Here is a 17,336-nt window from a genome sequence, read left to right as displayed (position 1 = left end):
CAATAATACATTGAGTGAATAAAATATATGGGACCCAACAATGTGGAAGACATTACATTAAGCATTTTGTAAACCTTAAATCATTTAAACTCCACAAAACCCCTGAGAGGTAATTCTTCATTCTTCTCATTCTTCAGAAGAGGAAACTGAGGCTCTGAGAGGTTAAGTAATATAGCCCAGCTCCTATGGCTAGAAAGTGGTAGAAATAGGATTTGAACCCATGATCTTTCTTTTATTTAAGTTTTTCCTTAGTAATTGTTTTTATTACAACTAGTAGATCATCATGCTACGTAAAGGAAGGGTGTAACCTGCCTCCACCCCATGCCTCCCCAGGAAAACTTGGTGTGTATCTTCCATGGCTTTCTCCTTGCTGTATAGAGCCTAATTGGAGGACGTCTGCTCATTCTTGATAGTTTTTATTAAAGCAGTATCATACAATTTCCCTTACTCTGCAGCCTGATTTTCTCAGTACACTACACTCACTGCTTCTCAGGCAATTGAAACCAAGGGAAAATGGGAGGTCAGTGCCATGGTTCAGACCTTCCCCCATACGCTGAACTTCTGTGGGGCCCTGGGAAATGCCACCTCCCAAAACCAGGCCACAGTGCCCCCTGGGAAGGGATCTGGCCAGCCATCTCCCTGCTGGTCTCACGCCCTGTATCCTGTGCTTCCTTCCAGGCTTTGCCCTATGTGGCCCTTCTGATAGTGATGCTGTTCTTCATCTACGCAGTGATCGGGATGCAGGTAGGACAGCTCTCCTGCTGCTCCTCTGCTTCTACTTTCTCTTCCCAGCTCCCAGCCCCACTTTCTGGACACCTCCTCCCTCCTACCTCCCTCTTGCTCCGACTGTCCCTCCCTCTGCTTCCACTTCTGAGACAAGAAAGTCACAAGAATTAGAACATCCTTTCAAATGGCAGCCTTATGGATAGGAGGATGAATGGCCAAGTGTGGTACACAACTTCTCTCTCCTGCACCCCAGGCCTGGCCTCTGCTCTCAGGTAGGGAAAAACACTCCAAGATTAACACCAGGGGCCTCTGTAGAGACAGCCCTTCCAAGAAACAACACTAAGGGTGTGTCAGACAGCACCCCTCCCTTTGCCCAGGTTTGCCGGCCTGAGAACTAGCCCCCAACCCCAGCATCATTACAGAGAAGCTCATGACTGAGAGGGAGGGAGAGAGGGAATGGAAGAGTGAAGGAACAAAGAAGGAGGAGGGAAGGAGGGAGTCAGGTGGGCAAGCTGTCCCCATCAAACATGCAGCAGTTTCAAGGGCCCCCTCACAGGTGCCCTCACACTCTGTGGCATTCTCCAGCTGGCCTCTCCTCAGGGATCCAGAGAGCTCCCACAGCCTAGCACTCACACTGGCAGGGAGCTTTTCCTCAGCAGCTCCCTAAGGAAGATTCTCCTACTTATTCTTTGCAGAAAGACCTCAAGTTTCCTAGGCCGAAATCTTTTGAGATGAGAAGAGCTACCTTAACCCTCACCAACGGTGGCAGCTTCTAGGATAGTCATATCTTTAAATGGTCATAAAAATAAGGAGGCCCCTAATTTCATGGATAAATTAAGCTTGCCCAAGTCCAGACTGCTCTGAAATCCAAGAACTGAATTTGGAAGAGTGTTTGGGCATCTGGGCTGAAATGGCAAAGAAAAGGAGGCCAGAAGCGTAAGTCTTGAGGGCCTAGCAGTGACTGTAATCAATACTACAGCACTAGACACTTGCAAGTGGCTGCAAGAAGATCCTAGGCATTCTCACCACACCAAAAAAAAAAAAAAAAAAAGTTACCTGTGTTAACTGTGTGAGATGATGGATGTGTTAATTATCTCGGTCTTGGTAACAATTCTACATTGCATTGTACATCAAATTACCACCACATTGTACATTTTAAATAGACACAATTATCTTTGTTAATTATTCCTCAATAAAGTTTTTTGAAAGAGAAAAAATATATATTCTCAAGAATCTGCAGCCAGAAGGAGGAGGAGGAGGGGAAGAAGACCAGTGAACCCTCTGTCCCTACACAAAGCAGGGTGCTGGTTGCAGCTTCCACCTGCTCTTAGCCCAGCTCCCAGTGGCCCACAGGAAGGCCCATGGGTACTTTTCCTCTTACACCTGCCCAGTGTGGTGGATGGAGATCAGGGGCTGGAAAGGTCAGCAGGTGCCTGCCTCCATGAGGCCCTGCCAGGTCATGTCAGGGGACTCAGCTCAGCTATGGGCTGGATTGACCCACAGTCAGCTGTGACCCCTAAAGAGTCCATTGAACAATGAGTGTCCACCATGCACTGACTTACTCTCCTCTCCCCCTGCTTAGGTGTTTGGGAAAATTGCCCTGAATGACACCACAGAGATCAACCGGAACAACAACTTTCAGACCTTCCCCCAAGCTGTGCTCCTTCTCTTCAGGTGAGTCTCTGAGGACAGATGCATACAAACACACCTACATGATGCAGCCCTATGGTCTGGATGCAGAATGAGAGGGAACTCTTCCAGGGGACTGTGCAGGGAGAGAAATCTGTTGTTTCATTGTTATTTGCAATACTTTCCACTGAGCTGCCCATTGGTCACTGGCTAGTAACCACCCAAAAGCACTAGGTCATCACAAGTCTAATACTGAAAGCACCGTGGTTTGGAAGCCAAACAGGCTTCAAGCCAAGATTGTGGCACATTCGCTGTGTAAGACACCTAACTTCTCTGAGTCTCAGCTACCTTGCAAACAAGTACAGCTATACCAATGTCAGTGTCATTTGCTGTAGTGGGTTATTATGTCCTCATGCACTTAGTCTCCTCCTCATTTTAGCCAGCCATGAGCCTTCACCCCTCTTGGAAGGCCACCACCTCAGGCCTAGCTGGAGAAAAGAGTGTTTCTCAGCCTGCTCCTAAGTGAGTGAGTCTATGCTGCAACCTACTTCTTCCTCATCTGACTCCTAATGACCTCTTTGGTCCTTCTCAGTTTCCTGTTCCTCACAGCCTGGAACTCTGGGGCCCCTATCTAGACCAGGGCTGGCAGATGAGAATGATTTACCCCATCCCCTGGACCAGACGACTTCTAAAGTCCATTCCAGATCATATATTCTACATATTATGGCCCTGGGAGAGGCAGTGAGCTCTCTACCATTCCCTGGGGTCCCTTTCCAGAAGATCCAGAGATCTATCAGACAGCATCACTTTCACCAAGTTCTATCAAATCCTTTCCCCACACCCAAGCTCAAGTATCATTATTGCTCAAAATGTATTAAATCAAAACACTTAAGCCTGTGCCATATTTAAATATCAGAGCTGAACACAGATATAAGACTGAGCACATGGGTCTATCTCCCCTCCTGTCCTAAAGCCCTTGATGACAGAAGATATTTCTTAAAAGAATAAACCCATAACAATACTAAGGTTGGGGGGGGACATGAAAGAGTGCTGTTACTGAACCAGGAATGTTGAGGAATTTCTAAATGGAAGAAATCAGATGGGGTTCAATTGACAAAGGTACAAGATCTGAAGAAAACACCTTCCCAACAATGTGTGGCCTGTGAAAAAAGTGAGAGCACTTCCTGGATCCACAGGTGCACAGCACAGGAGAGACCATGACCAGGCCAGCTCCTCAAGGACCTGTATTTGGAGAGCATTTGCTAATGCTCACAAGTTGAAAGCAGCAGCACTGAACATCACACCCCTGGGCTTTGAGGTCTGAAAAGTAGAACAGGTCCCCCCAAGGAACTCCACCCTCAGAGATGCTACCTTCCCACCTCACCTGACAGCACATCTTCTCTTTCTTCCATGATCTCCAAAGAGTCTCTCTAATGAAAATTTGATCCACAGAGTTGTGAACTGGGTTCTGAAGCACAAATAACAGTCAATAATAATACCAAAGTATTGGGGGGAAACTAGTATCAATAAAGAAAGGCACCATGCTCAATTAGCAGATGAATGAACACATGAGGAGGAAAAAGAATATATGAAGCTAAAAGATTTGAAAATAAATATAATTCATATCTTTAGAGAGATTGCAGAGCATATTACATCTGTTAAATTAAGAAGGAGGAGGAGAAGTGTTTTTTTTTTAAGTTCATTTATTTTGAGAGAGAGAGAGCAGGGGAGGGGCTGGGAGAGAGAGAGAAAGAGAATCCGAAGCAGGCTCTGTGCTGACAGCTCTGGGCTCAGTCCCACGAACTGTGAGATAATGACCTGAGCCAAAACCAAGAGTCAGATGCTTAAGTGACTGAGCCACCCAGGCACCCCAGAGAAGTCATTATTAATAAGAACAAATTAAAGAAAGAACTCAAAAAAACATACAGTTGTTGAAATATTCAGAAAATGGGCACAGCTAAAGAATGAGGTACTGAGCTGAAAGGTCAAACCAGGATTCTCTTAGTACACAGCCAAAGGGACAAAAAAACTGAAAATATAAAATAAAAATTAACACATGGAAGATAGAACTGAAAATCCCATCTTTCTTATACAAATTCAGCTAGAAAAGACAGAAGGAATGGAGAGAAGGAAATGAAGGAATGATCAAAGAAAATTTCATATAAAGATCTGAGCCTTCAGATTGAAATGGCCTACTAAATGCAGAATAAGTTTGTCAAAAAGTCCCTTAGACACATTATGATGAAGTTTTAGAATACCAAGAATAAAGAAAATATCCTTAAAGCTTCCTAAGAAAAAAAATACTTTCAAAAGTATTCCTGGTGGGACGCCTGGGTGGCTCGGTCGGTTAAGCATCCGACTTCAGCTCAGGTCACGATCTCGCAGTCCGTGAGTTCGAGCCCCGCGTCGGGCTCTGGGCTGATGGCTCAGAGCCTGGAGCCTGCTTCCGATTCTGTGTCTCCCTCTCTCTCTGCCCCTCCCCCGTTCATGCTCTGTCTCTCTCTGTCTCAAAAATAAATAAACATTAAAAAAAATTAAAAAAAAAAAAAGTATTCCTAGGAATGCAAGCTGGTGCCGCCACTCTGGAAAACAGTATGGAGGTTCCTCAAAAAACTAAAAATAGAACGACCCTACCACCCAGCAATTGCACTAGTAGGCATTTATCCATGGGATACAGGTGTGCTGTTTCCAAAGGACACATGCACCCCCATGTTTATAGCAGCGCTATCAACAATAGCCAAAATATGGAAAGAGCCCAAATGTCCATCGATGGATGAATGGATGAAGAAGATGTGGTATATGTATACAATGGGGTATTATTTGTCAGTCAAAAAGAATGAAATCTTGCCATTTGCAACTACGTGGATGGAACTAGACGGTATTATGCTAAGTGAAATTAGTCAGAGAAAGACAAAAATCATATGACTTCACTCATATGAGGACTTTAAGAGATAAAACAGATGAACATAAGGGAAGTGAAACAAAAATAATATAAAAACAGGGAGGGGACAAAACAGAAGAGACTCATAAATATGGAGAACAAACTGAGGGTTGCTGGAGGGGTAGTGGGAGGGGGGATGGGCTAAATGGGTAAGGGGCACTAAGGAATCTACTCCTGAAATCATTGTTGCACTATATGCTAATTAATTTGGGTGTAAATTTAAAAAAAATAAAAAATAAAACAAGTTAAAATTGAAAAAAATACCAATTTTCATTATACTTGGTATTAGCAAAAGTACATACTAGAAGACAAAGGAATAATGTATTCAATATTATGAAGAAAATGTACTTTTGGACCTAGACTCCTATAATGCAGCCTAATTAGCACTGTAACAAAGCAAAATAGATTCCAAAAGCATAAGAACCCAGAAAGTTTACTCCTTCCCATAAACCTTCTCTGAAACAACTACACAAGGATGCACTTCCACAGAATGAAAAATTAATCTAACAAATAGAATGAACAGAGTAATATTAGTAAAGAAGCCATGAAGTTTATAGTTATGAGTTATGAACAAAGAAATTATAAACCTTATATTAAATCTAAATAGTTGTTAAGGGAGGTATTAGTTATTAAAGAATTATTAATTTTTAAGTGTAATAATTATATTGTGGTTACATAAAGTTATCATTTTATTTTTTAGATGCATATTGAAATATTTAGGGTTGATATAATGATATTACATGAAGTTTGGGATTTGCTTTAAACTATTCCATCACAGAGATAAAAGGTGCCGTATAGGGAATATAGTCAGTGGTACTATACTAGTATTGTATGGTGACAGATGGTGGCTACACTTGCAGTGAGCAGAGCATATAGACTTGTTGAATCACTGCGCTGTGCACCTGAAACTAATGTTAACACTGTGTCAACTACTTCAATTTTTTTAAAAGGTGAGAATCCAAAATACAAAAGAATAAAATAAAATAATATAAAATAAAATATTCCAGCGAAAAGGGGAGAAGGGTAATTTGGGGGAGATATATGAAACACACACAGCAAAATATTGATGATTGTTAAGATTGGGTGATGGGTACCTGGGGTTTCTTTATAATTTCTACTTTTGTATATGGTTGAAAATTTTTGTAATAAATTTTTAAATAAGAAATAATAACTGTTAAGGGAAAATGTCCAAAACCTCAATAGCAATTTGCAAGTAAAAACCTTAAAATTATCTCAACAAAGTCAGAAGAATGAGGTGGTAGAAGAATAAGAAACATGAAAGTGTGCTGACATTCTTCTCTTGTTGTAGAAAGGAAAAGATGCTATTCAACCCTATGCACAGCCAGGGGAAAGTGTGTAAATATATATGTTAAATATTTGAAGGTCAACCATTAGAAAAACAGAAATGGAAATGTGTACATTCCAAATCACTAGAGGGGGCAAAAATCAGCAAGTAAAACCTAGCAATTCCACAAAAGGAAGGAAAGGCAAAGGAAGGAAGGAGGAAGGAAGGTGGGAAGGAAGGAAGGAAGGAGAGAGAAGGGAGGGAAAGAAAATTAGAAAAGAAAACAAGATGGCAGGAATAAAAGCAAAGATTAATAATCACTAAAAATTAAATTTAAGATAGATACGCTAATGTTGGTTTTAAGAAATCTAACTGTAGCCTGTTTATAATATAGTAAAATAAAATGATTTAAAGAAAATAAAAATAAAGGAATGGAAAAAGAACAATGCTTTAAAAAATAGATGTAGTAATAACAGTATCAGAAGAAATAAAATTCCAAATGAAAGGCACTAAATAAGACAAAGAGGGATATTTGATATAGATAGAAGGTATAATCCACCAGATTACATAATAATCACAAAACTACATGAGCCTAACAATATAATTTGGAAATATATCAATGAGACTAATAGAATAATAAGGAAAAAATGAACACTCACATACACACACACACAGAAATACACACAATGGGAGATATGCCAAAAATGACAGATCAAATAGAACAAAATAAAAGAAAGGGTAAAGAATATCTAAAAACACAATTGATAGGGACACCTGGGTGATTCAGTTGGTTGAGTGTCCAACTTCAGCCACTCATAGTTTGTGAGTTCGAGCCCCACATCAGGCTCACTTCTGTCAGCACAGAGTCTGCTTAGGATCCTCTCCCCTTCTCTCTGCCCCTCCCCCACTTGTGCAGGCATGCACACACATGCTCTCTCTATCTCAAAAATAAATATTTAATTTTTAATTAATTAATTAAAATTCAAAAAACACACAACTGACAAATTTAATGTAATAAATTTGTACTCAATAAATTGCAAAAAAAAAGTTATTTTTAAGCACCCAGAAACATTCACAAAAATTAGCCAAGATTTAAGTCACAAAGAAAAATTCAATAAATTGTAAAACTTCCCCCGACTCCAAAACAGCAAAAATTATAAATTAACCACAAAATCAGTAGTCCCTCCAAAATCTATTCATGTAAATGTTTTGAGTCACTGATCTAAATAACTCAAAGCTGAAGCTTACATACTTCTTAGAAATGAAAAGTGAGAGCAGTACATCTTAAATTTATAAGACGTATCAATCAATACCAAAGAAAATTTCAAAGCCAAAATTTTATTTTACAAATTTATAATAACCAAAACAATGGATGGAAAAAGAATAGCAAAATAACCCCTAAATATGAAATAACTCACTTATTAAAATAAAAGCAGAAATTAATAAAATATGAAACAAAAATATTTATCAATAGACCCTAAAACTAAGTCTTTGAAAATACCAGTGAATAGACAAAACTTCATCAAATCTAATTTTTTTAAAAAGACACATCAAGAATAAGAAAAGAAATACAATTATAGATATGCAAGAGATTTTCAGAATGATAAAATATGAACAAATTTATGTCAAATACTTGAAAATCCAGTAGGCACTTTTATATAGGAAAATATAAATCACAAAATTATCTTAAGAGGAAATTTTGTTTAATTAGTCACAATAGAAATTGAAAAGGTAGTCAAAGTTTTAGTCCTCAAAAAGTCCCAAGATCCAGTATTTTTATGTGTGATGTCTACCAAAATATCAAAGAATAGATCATCCCTATGTTACATAAACTTTTCAGGAACAGAAAAAGGTAGAAACACCTCCTCAGTCATTCCATTTAGTCATTCCATAAGGCTAAATAAGGCTACTACCTTATGTATTAAGAAAGGGGGAAAAAAGCAAGAAGTATAAATATGAAAACGTGTAGACATAACTGTCATTGTTGGCAAACAACAGTCTTTTTTTTTTTCAACGTTTATTTATTTTTGGGACAGAGAGAGACAGAGCTTGAACGGGGGAGGGGCAGAGAGAGAGGGAGACACAGAATCGGAAACAGGCTCCAGGCTCCGAGCCATCAGCCCAGAGCCTGATGCGGGGCTCGAACTCCCGGACCGCGAGATCGTGACCTGGCTGAAGTCGGACGCTTAACCGACTGCACCACCCAGGCGCCCCAACAGTCTAATCCAGGTAGAAAAAACAAGCAAATCAACTCAAAAACCTTATAACAATTAATAGAATCAGTAAAGTGGAAGATTAACAAAAGAAAACAATCACTTTCCTGTACTGGAAATTATTAGTTTGGTCAGCCTACTTTAACAAAATATGAAATGAGTGGCTTAAACAACAGACATTTCTTTCTCACACATCTGGAAGCTAGAAGTCTGAGATCAAGGTCCCAGTCAATTCAGTTCCTGGTGTGAGCCCTCTTCCTGGCCTATAGACAGCCACCTTATTGCTGTGTCCTCATATGATGAAAAAATGGAAAGCTCAAGTCTCTCCTTCTGTTATTAAAAAGACACTAATTTTATCATGGGGGACCCAGCATTATGACCTGATCCAAATCTTATTATCTCCTGAGGCCTCACCTGCAAATTAATTGAGGTTTAAGGCTTCAACACATGAATTTGGTGGGGGACACATTCAGTCTATACCAGGTAATTAGCAAATATAAGAGAAAAGAGCACATACTATCACTTTTCCTAGTCAACATTATACTGCAAGTTTTATCCAATGCAATAAGAAAAATAAAAAGTAAGAATTGCAGAAGAAACAAAATTAAATGCCAAAAAATCGATTGCCAAACTCAACAACAACAGTTTTAAAATGGGCAAAAGTCTTGAATAGACATTTCTCCAAATATCCAAAGAAGATATATAAATGGCCAATGAGCATGTGAAAAGATGTTCAACATCACTAATCATAAGGGAAATATAAATCAGAACTACAGTGAGATACTACCTCATATTCATTAGGATACCTACTATCAAACAAAACAAAACAAAACAGAAAACAACAAGTGTTGGCAAGGATGTGGAGAAATTGGAACCCTTGTGCCCTGTTGGTGAGAAAGAAAAAGGCATAGCCATTGTGTAAAAAAGTATGACGATGACTCAAAAAATTAAAAATAAAATTACCATATGAATCCTTGCACAATGTATAGGTAAATCAAATCATCATGAAGTACACTTTAAATATCTTACAACTTTGGGGACACCTGGGTGGCTCCATCTGTTAAGCATCCAACTCTTGGTTTCAGCTCAGGTCGTGATTTCAGAGTTTGTGAGATGGAGCCCCACATGGGGCTCTGCACTGATAGCACAGAGCCTGATTGGGATTCTCTCTTTCCTTCTCCTTCTGCCCCTCCCCAATGTGTGCCTGTGCTCTCTCTCTCTCTCTCTCTCTCTCACACACACACACACACACACAAAATAAACATTCAAAAAAAGAAAATAAATACCTTACAATTTTATTTGTCAATTATACCTCAGCAAAACTGAAAACGAGTTGGCAAGTCCACAGAGCAATGGCATTTGTCCTGCACTGACGACCAGAGCATAGATTGGACAAACCTTTGGAGAACCAGGAATACCTAGTGAAAGTGAAGACGACCCTAACTTCCATTTTCTAAGCAGATATCCAAGGCATGGACCTGCATTTTGATTGCAGTCTTCTTTATAATAGCAAAAAAGAAAAGAAAAACCTTAAGCAGGACAATGGGTTTTTTTAATGGTATATACATAGAGTATACTCCTATATGGTAGTTATGTTGAATGAACTAGAACTAAATGGATAAATCTTAACATGAATTGCAAAAAAAGAGGGACTTTTCAGAAAAGGCAGTTTGTCACCATTTATATATAGTTTTAAAACATTCAAAACAATGATATATATTTTTGTATCTGATAGTGACTGTATCAAACCATTCAGGGAATGATAAACACCAAATTCAATTCAGTAGTTCCCTCTGGGCAGGGAGGATGGCACAAGGGGTAAGAGAAAGATCCAGAGATATGAGATGGGCCCCATGGGTGGTAGACTCTCTCACCGCTCTCCCCTAGGTGTGCCACAGGGGAGGCATGGCAAGATATCATGCTGGCCTGCATGCCAGGGAAGAAGTGTGCCCCCGAGTCAGAGCCCAGCAACAGCACGGAAGGGGAAACGCCCTGTGGCAGCAGTTTTGCCGTCTTCTACTTCATCAGCTTCTACATGCTCTGTGCCTTCCTGGTAAGCCAAGGTGGGGCTGAACAGCCATGGGTATGAGTGTGCAGTTCAAGGCAGCCCAGGCCCTCTATCTACCTTTGCAGCTTGCAGTCAGAGCAACTCCATCAGAGGAACTAGCTTGCAGAGACTGAGTTAGGAGGAATGTCCAACCATCAGACAAGGACACAAAGCCCTGGGCCAGAGTGAGCCCAACTAGCATCTTTCTTGTCCATTCTTGGCTCTTGTGATGGTGTCATTGTACTAGAGGACAGAGGGGATGTGTGTGGAGGCCTAGAGGCAACCTGTATGTTTTCGACACTTTGATGCAGAGTGCAGGAAGGGTGGTGGATAAAGCTGCCCTCTGTCCTTGGCAGCGCTACCCAGCAATTGTGTATGAGAGAAACTGTCCAGCCCACATGTGGGGTTCATCCAACCCTGCTCTGATGCAAGCAAATTCATACCCAAGAGACCCAAGTTCCAGGGACTGGTGTTTTAAATGGTGAATATAGCTGGTCTTTAGAAACATGGGCTTCTGCCACACATGGCACCGGCTGGCAAAGAGGATTCAACCGTGCAGGAGGTCCTCTTGTAGAAACTCATCATATCTCTGTCCTCGGCAGATCATCAACCTCTTTGTAGCTGTCATCATGGACAACTTTGACTACCTGACAAGAGACTGGTCAATCCTTGGTCCCCATCATCTGGATGAATTTAAAAGAATCTGGGCAGAGTATGATCCTGAAGCTAAGTAAGTTCCCAGAGAGAAAGACTGATTCCCAAAACCCAGAGAACATTATGTGACCACACCTATAGAAGAGGTTCAGAACAGTTTAGCATTGGGTAGATCGACTGGAAACACTGAACTGCACCAGACCCCAGGGCCAAAGGTCAAAAGGACCAGTGATACGCCAGGCATCTTTGGCTAAGTCAGGAACATGTCTGCTATTTTCAGTTGGACAGAAGGATGGGGGATCCTAGTGTCAGGAATAACTAGTAAGTATTCAAGTTAAAATATTTAGTCAAGTAGATCTCACTCCATTCTTGCTTCAGGTTCAAAGATACACTCATAGGTCCATCACATTCGGTTGACGCTCAATAAATGCCTTTTGGTCAGATGGTTAGATTGCAGCAACAAGTATCTGTAAGAATCTCATTGTACTCCTGAAAGTCTCTTCCACCTTAAGCAAAGCACTGGTGGAAAATTGTTCATTAAAAGCACTGGTGGAAAAGTGTTCATTAAAATGTATATATTAGTTTTGGAGTTTTACCATGCAATTCTGCAATTCTGCACCAAATTTGACAAACAGAACAATAGCTTTGGAGAGCCCAGACTGAGTCCTGGGCTGCTAGTCGAAACCACGACTCTTGACTGATCTTTGACTCCTCTCCTTCCTCTTTTAGGGGTCGTATCAAACACCTAGATGTGGTGACCCTGCTCCGGCGGATTCAGCCCCCACTGGGTTTTGGGAAGCTGTGCCCTCACCGCGTGGCTTGCAAAGTAAGAGATGACCTGAGTTCAAAGGAGAAAAAGAAAAAATATGGAAGGGAAGAGGCCTATTTGTCTTGTGACCTTGGTCAGACCTTGATCCTTACAGGGATTGAAGACAATATTTTATGTGCCTAAAGAAATGAGCATGGACCAGATTATATTTTGAGGTTCCTACCAACAATCAGTCCTCAGACACCATAAAGGAAAGATGAAATGGATGCCTCATGACCCAACCAGCCACATGCCCAGTCCCACCAAGCTGCACCACCTAGGCATCCTAGAAGACTTCCAGCCAAGGACAGATGGATTAGGGGTTCTCTTCCTGGGATCAGGGGGCTATTAGAGTGTCTATGTATCAGCCTCAGGGACCTGTAAATCTCTAAAATTGTGTGCAAAATCACTGAAACACTCACAAATTGTACCAGGGAGAGGATCCATCATGTTCGTATTTCTAAGTGAGTCCATGACGCCATAAAAGTAAAAACAAGCATCCTAGTCTCTTTAGACCTAACTGTTGCTCATGTGGCCCTCACATGACCCTGAGAGTGAGCGCCCCCTTCAATTGTGTGTCCAGGCACCTCCCTTACCTCATTATAATCCCAACCAGGTAGCCTCACAAATGCTGAAGGGTATTGTTTCCACTCTCTCCCCTCTTCTTTCAATCCCCATTTCCACCACTTTGTACTCCTTATTGGAATAACAATGAGCTGAAAAGGGTTAGGGAAAGTGAGATCAGAGAGCTGTACAGAAGAGGCTCAAATAGAAAAATTTAACTCTGTGGATAAACCATTCATGGAAAATAGAGAACTGAATTGTGCTCTGTTTTACTCATTTTTTTCTCACTTGCATCTCCACCTTGTTCCAAAAAAGATGTTAGAAGATTTCCAAGGGTATAGAAGATAAGACCAAAAAAAAAGAGCACAAATTAAATGTAAAGTCAAGGGACAATGGACAAAAAAGCAGGGACAAATGTGGCCTGCACAAGGTGACAGTGTGTCTTTGTGCCTTCCAGACTGCCTGGGTGTTGAGCTTCCCCACGGCCAGTCCACAATTCACACTGTCCTTGAGAGTCAAGAAGATCCAGTCACTCAGGAAAATTATAAACCTTTTTGGCACTATGGTTAATGGGACACCATACAATCTAACGAATAAGATCTTTGACCACATCTTGAGAGCAGATGCCAGAATGGTGCTCTTTCTCATAATTACTCTGGTGTGTGCTGAGGGCCGCACACCAGGGCACAATGCAATAGCAGCTATTTTGGGTGGTGAGAATGGAGGGAAAAGGGCAATCTGATCCAATCCAGTCAACAAGCTTTTAATTCAGCTTGATGCAGAGGTATATTTTTCAATATACAGAAAAGAAGATACACTACACCTCCTGCATGCAAACCTGCCATTACTGTGTCTCTTGTCAAGGCTTTGGATGAATGCTGCTGGCAGGTGGGCTCCTGGCAAATGCCTGGCATGCAGCTGTTCTTCATTGCCAGTAGAAAGCACACCCATATGCCTGAGCAGACATTTGAGCAGAGGAGGGGGTTGTGTGGGCTTACCATCCTTTTGTGGAGGCAAGTGTCTAATAAGGACAATTTCCATTCTTCCTTCACTCTGTGTGGTAGGGTGAAAGTACTTATGGCAGAGCTGAGATTCTCCCCCGAACAGATTTTGAATACATTTTAGTGACCCATGCCTCAACCCCCAACTGCTCCCAACACACACACAAGTTTCAAGGCTCCCTCCTGGCATTCTCCTGCCATGGTGGTTCTGTAGGTCCTTGGAGAACTGTTTGCTGTAATCACCAGCTTTGCCTCCCTTTCTCCTCCAGCGCCTGGTCTCCATGAACATGCCTCTGAACAGTGATGGGACTGTCATGTTCAATGCCACCCTGTTTGCCCTAGTCCGGACAGCCCTGCGGATCAAAACAGAAGGTAAGGGTCATCAAAGGGCCACTGGGAGAGCCATTCAGAAGGTCTAACAGGTTAACAAAAGAGAAAAACAATAGGCTATAAAGTGCTCCCAGGATCTTCCCATCCTGTGTATCAGAGCAGCGGCTCAGTGATAACCTTCACATACTGAAGAGGCCTGGCCTGCTCATGTTTCCTTTGCTCCTTGAATGGCCTTTTGGCCTCTAGCCTATTTATTTTGAACCCTAGCTTTCCATCAATTTCTATGAATGATTCTGGGTGATATCTTGAAGTCATAGCTTATACTTCAAAAGCAGAAGGTGATGAGTGTTACCTGAAGCAGGACTAAGCCCCATCTAAATGAAATTTTACTGACTGTGTGGATCTCTCAAATGTTTACCTTTCTTTTTAAATTAGAAGTGTCAGGAAGGGGTCATATTGGCAAATGGTGATTATGGTCAAGGTAATCACGTACAATTATACAGGCTGTGCCTGGATCAAGGTGCTCAGCTAGCTGACAGGTATGGGTTAAGATCTCACCTGTGCTTTGCTAGCCGGGCCATGCTCCCTAGGGATGTGTCCACCTGAAGGGATGCCTTCTGGTTTGCACAAATGTGCCCTATGGGCTAGCAGCAGCCTTGGCTGAGATAATCAGCTGTCTTTGTAATTGATAAGTATTTCTGAACCACTCTGTGGAAAAGGCTATATAGAATGTACCTAAGAAGATGCAATTGCTCTCCAAGAGCTTCTAGCTTAATTACAATGTTTCCTAGAGTGTGGTCAAAAGACCACCTGCCTCAAAGTCAGCTGTTGAAGCTTGTTTAAAACTTGATAAGGCATTTATTCTCTCTCTACTTCAGTTTCTTCATTTGTAAAATAAGAATGATAATGATGTGTGGGAATTCAGTTCAGTGAAGAATCCAAAGAAGTGCCATTTCTCAGTTAAATCCTTCCACAAAATAATAGAAACATCTACAAGGAAGGAAAACAAGAACCAGGCCAGCAAGACACATGTCAAAGTAATGAGCTAATCTTTAAAAAATTGAAAATAGTTCAAGTTATGCTGCCAAACTAAAGAGAAACAAAGGTTGAGGAGGCAGTCTGAGATTCTGGTGTAAGAAGACCCTGAATTCACCTCCTCCCAAGGACACACCAAATCTACACCCACATATAGAGCAATTCATCCTGAAAAACAGCTTCTGCACAACAAATGTTAGAAGCACCACACAGAGAATGGCAGGAAAGATGAAAACATGGTAACCATGGGAACACCCTGACCAATGTGATGACCTGCAGTGAGGAGGGATAGCACTGAGGGACCTGCCCCCAGACTCACCTACCCTGAGACACAGGGGGAAAACAGGCAACAGGACTATAAGTGAAGGAAATCCATTTACATCCACTAAATGGTGGGGGGAGTACTGGAATTCTTTCCAGGTTGGAGGTACCAAAAAGCACCATTGTTTACATTCCTCTTTCACCTTGATAATGCAGATGAGAGCAGGGTCTAAGTGCTCTAGTTGGCCTGATAGGGTTGCTCCAATGAGCCCCAGGCCCTTAGCCCACACCAGCTTCCCCCAGGTAGCCCCCACCCATGCCCACCAACTCCAGCCAACCCACCAAAGTGACCTGGTCTCAGTGCACCCCAGGACACCCCCAGTCAGTGGCTGTTGAGCTCCAGCCATTCCATCAGGGTGATCCAAGCACCGTATGTCCCTTGACTCCCTGAGGCCCTGCTGGCTTCAATTCCAGCCAGCCAGCCAAAACTTCCAGGCACATGCAATCTACACAGGGGATGTTCCTACATGAGGCCACTCCTTGAGAATAGGAGAGGTAGTTATTCCACCTAATTTGTAGAAACAAAAATTGAAAGTCAAACAAAATGAGGAGACAGAAGAATATGTTCTAAATGAAAGGGAAAAATAAAACCCGGGGGCGGCGGGGGGGGGGGGGGGGGTGGGAAATCCCTGATGGAATGGAGATAGGTAATTTACCAGACAGATTTCAAAGTAATGGCCATAAAGATACTCACCAAACTCAGGATAAGAATGAAAGAACACAGTGAGAACTTCAACAAAGAGTTACAAAATATAAGAAAGTACAAAACAGAAGTCACAGAGATGAAGAATACAAGAATTGAATTGAAAAATACACTAGAAATCAACAGCAGATTAGATGATACAGAAGAGTGGATCAGCAATCTGGAAGACAGAATAGTGGAAATCATCCCGTCAGAACAGCAAAAAGAAAAAAGAATTTTTAGAAATGAGAATGGTTTTAAGAACCTCTAGAACAACATCAAATGCACTAAAATTCACATTATAAGGGTTCCAGAAGGAGACGGGGGGGCAGGAAACTTATTTGAAGAAATAATGACTGAAAACTTCCCTAACCTGGGAAAGGAAACAGACATCCAGGTCCAGGAAGCACAAAAAGTCCTAAAAGAGAACCCAAAGAGACCTATACCAAGGAATATTATTAAATTGTCAAAAGTTAAAGACAAGGGGAAAAAATTTTAAAGCAACAAGAGAAAAACAACTTGTTATGCCCAAAGGAACCCCCCATAAAACTATCATCATATTTTTCAGCATAAATTTTGCAGGCCAGAAGTGAGTGGCATAATATATTCAAAGTATTGAAAGAAAAAACTGTCAACCAAGAATGCTCTACCTGGCAAGGTTATCATTCAGAATTGAAGGCGAGATAGTTTCTTAGACAAGCAAAAGTTAAAGGAGTTCCTCGCCACTAAACCAAGCTTATCAGAAATGTTAAATGGTCTTCTTTAAGCAGAAAAGAAAAGGCCATAACTGGAAATAGTACATGAAGAAAAAACTCACTGATAAAGAGAATATATGTATTTATATACTTATATTTATCAGTAAATCAGCCACTTAAAAAGATAGTATGAATAGGGGTGCCTGGGTGGCTCAGTCGGTTGAGCATCCAACTTCAGCTCAGGTCATGATCTCGTGGTCTGTGAGTTCAAGCCCCACATCGGGCTCTGTGCTGACAGCTCAGAGCCTGGAGCCTATTTCAGATTTTATGTCTCCCTCTCTCTCTACCCCTCCCCTGCTCATGCTCTGTTTCTCTCTCTGTCAAAAATAAATAAACATTTAAAAA

At 41.4% G+C, this 17,336-nt stretch overlaps 1 protein-coding gene across 39 annotated transcripts in view; it reads left to right on the top strand.

The window, feature by feature from the left end:
- Positions 1-17,336, top strand: part of CACNA1C (calcium voltage-gated channel subunit alpha1 C) — a 760,549-nt gene that overhangs the window by 705,439 nt on the left and 37,774 nt on the right. For all 39 annotated transcript variants that reach the window (XM_043563280.1, XM_043563302.1, XM_043563296.1 and 36 more), the window contains 6 exons: positions 679-744; positions 2,309-2,400; positions 10,682-10,847; positions 11,444-11,571; positions 12,225-12,321; positions 14,138-14,240. In XM_043563280.1, the coding sequence (XP_043419215.1) occupies positions 679-744; positions 2,309-2,400; positions 10,682-10,847; positions 11,444-11,571; positions 12,225-12,321; positions 14,138-14,240 (652 nt within the window). The remainder of the gene's footprint in view (positions 1-678; positions 745-2,308; positions 2,401-10,681; positions 10,848-11,443; positions 11,572-12,224; positions 12,322-14,137; positions 14,241-17,336) is intronic.

Source organism: Prionailurus bengalensis, chromosome B4 (genome assembly GCF_016509475.1).
Source record: "Prionailurus bengalensis isolate Pbe53 chromosome B4, Fcat_Pben_1.1_paternal_pri, whole genome shotgun sequence".
Taxonomy (NCBI): Eukaryota; Metazoa; Chordata; class Mammalia; order Carnivora; family Felidae; genus Prionailurus; species Prionailurus bengalensis.
This window is presented reverse-complemented; position numbering and strand designations above follow the sequence as displayed.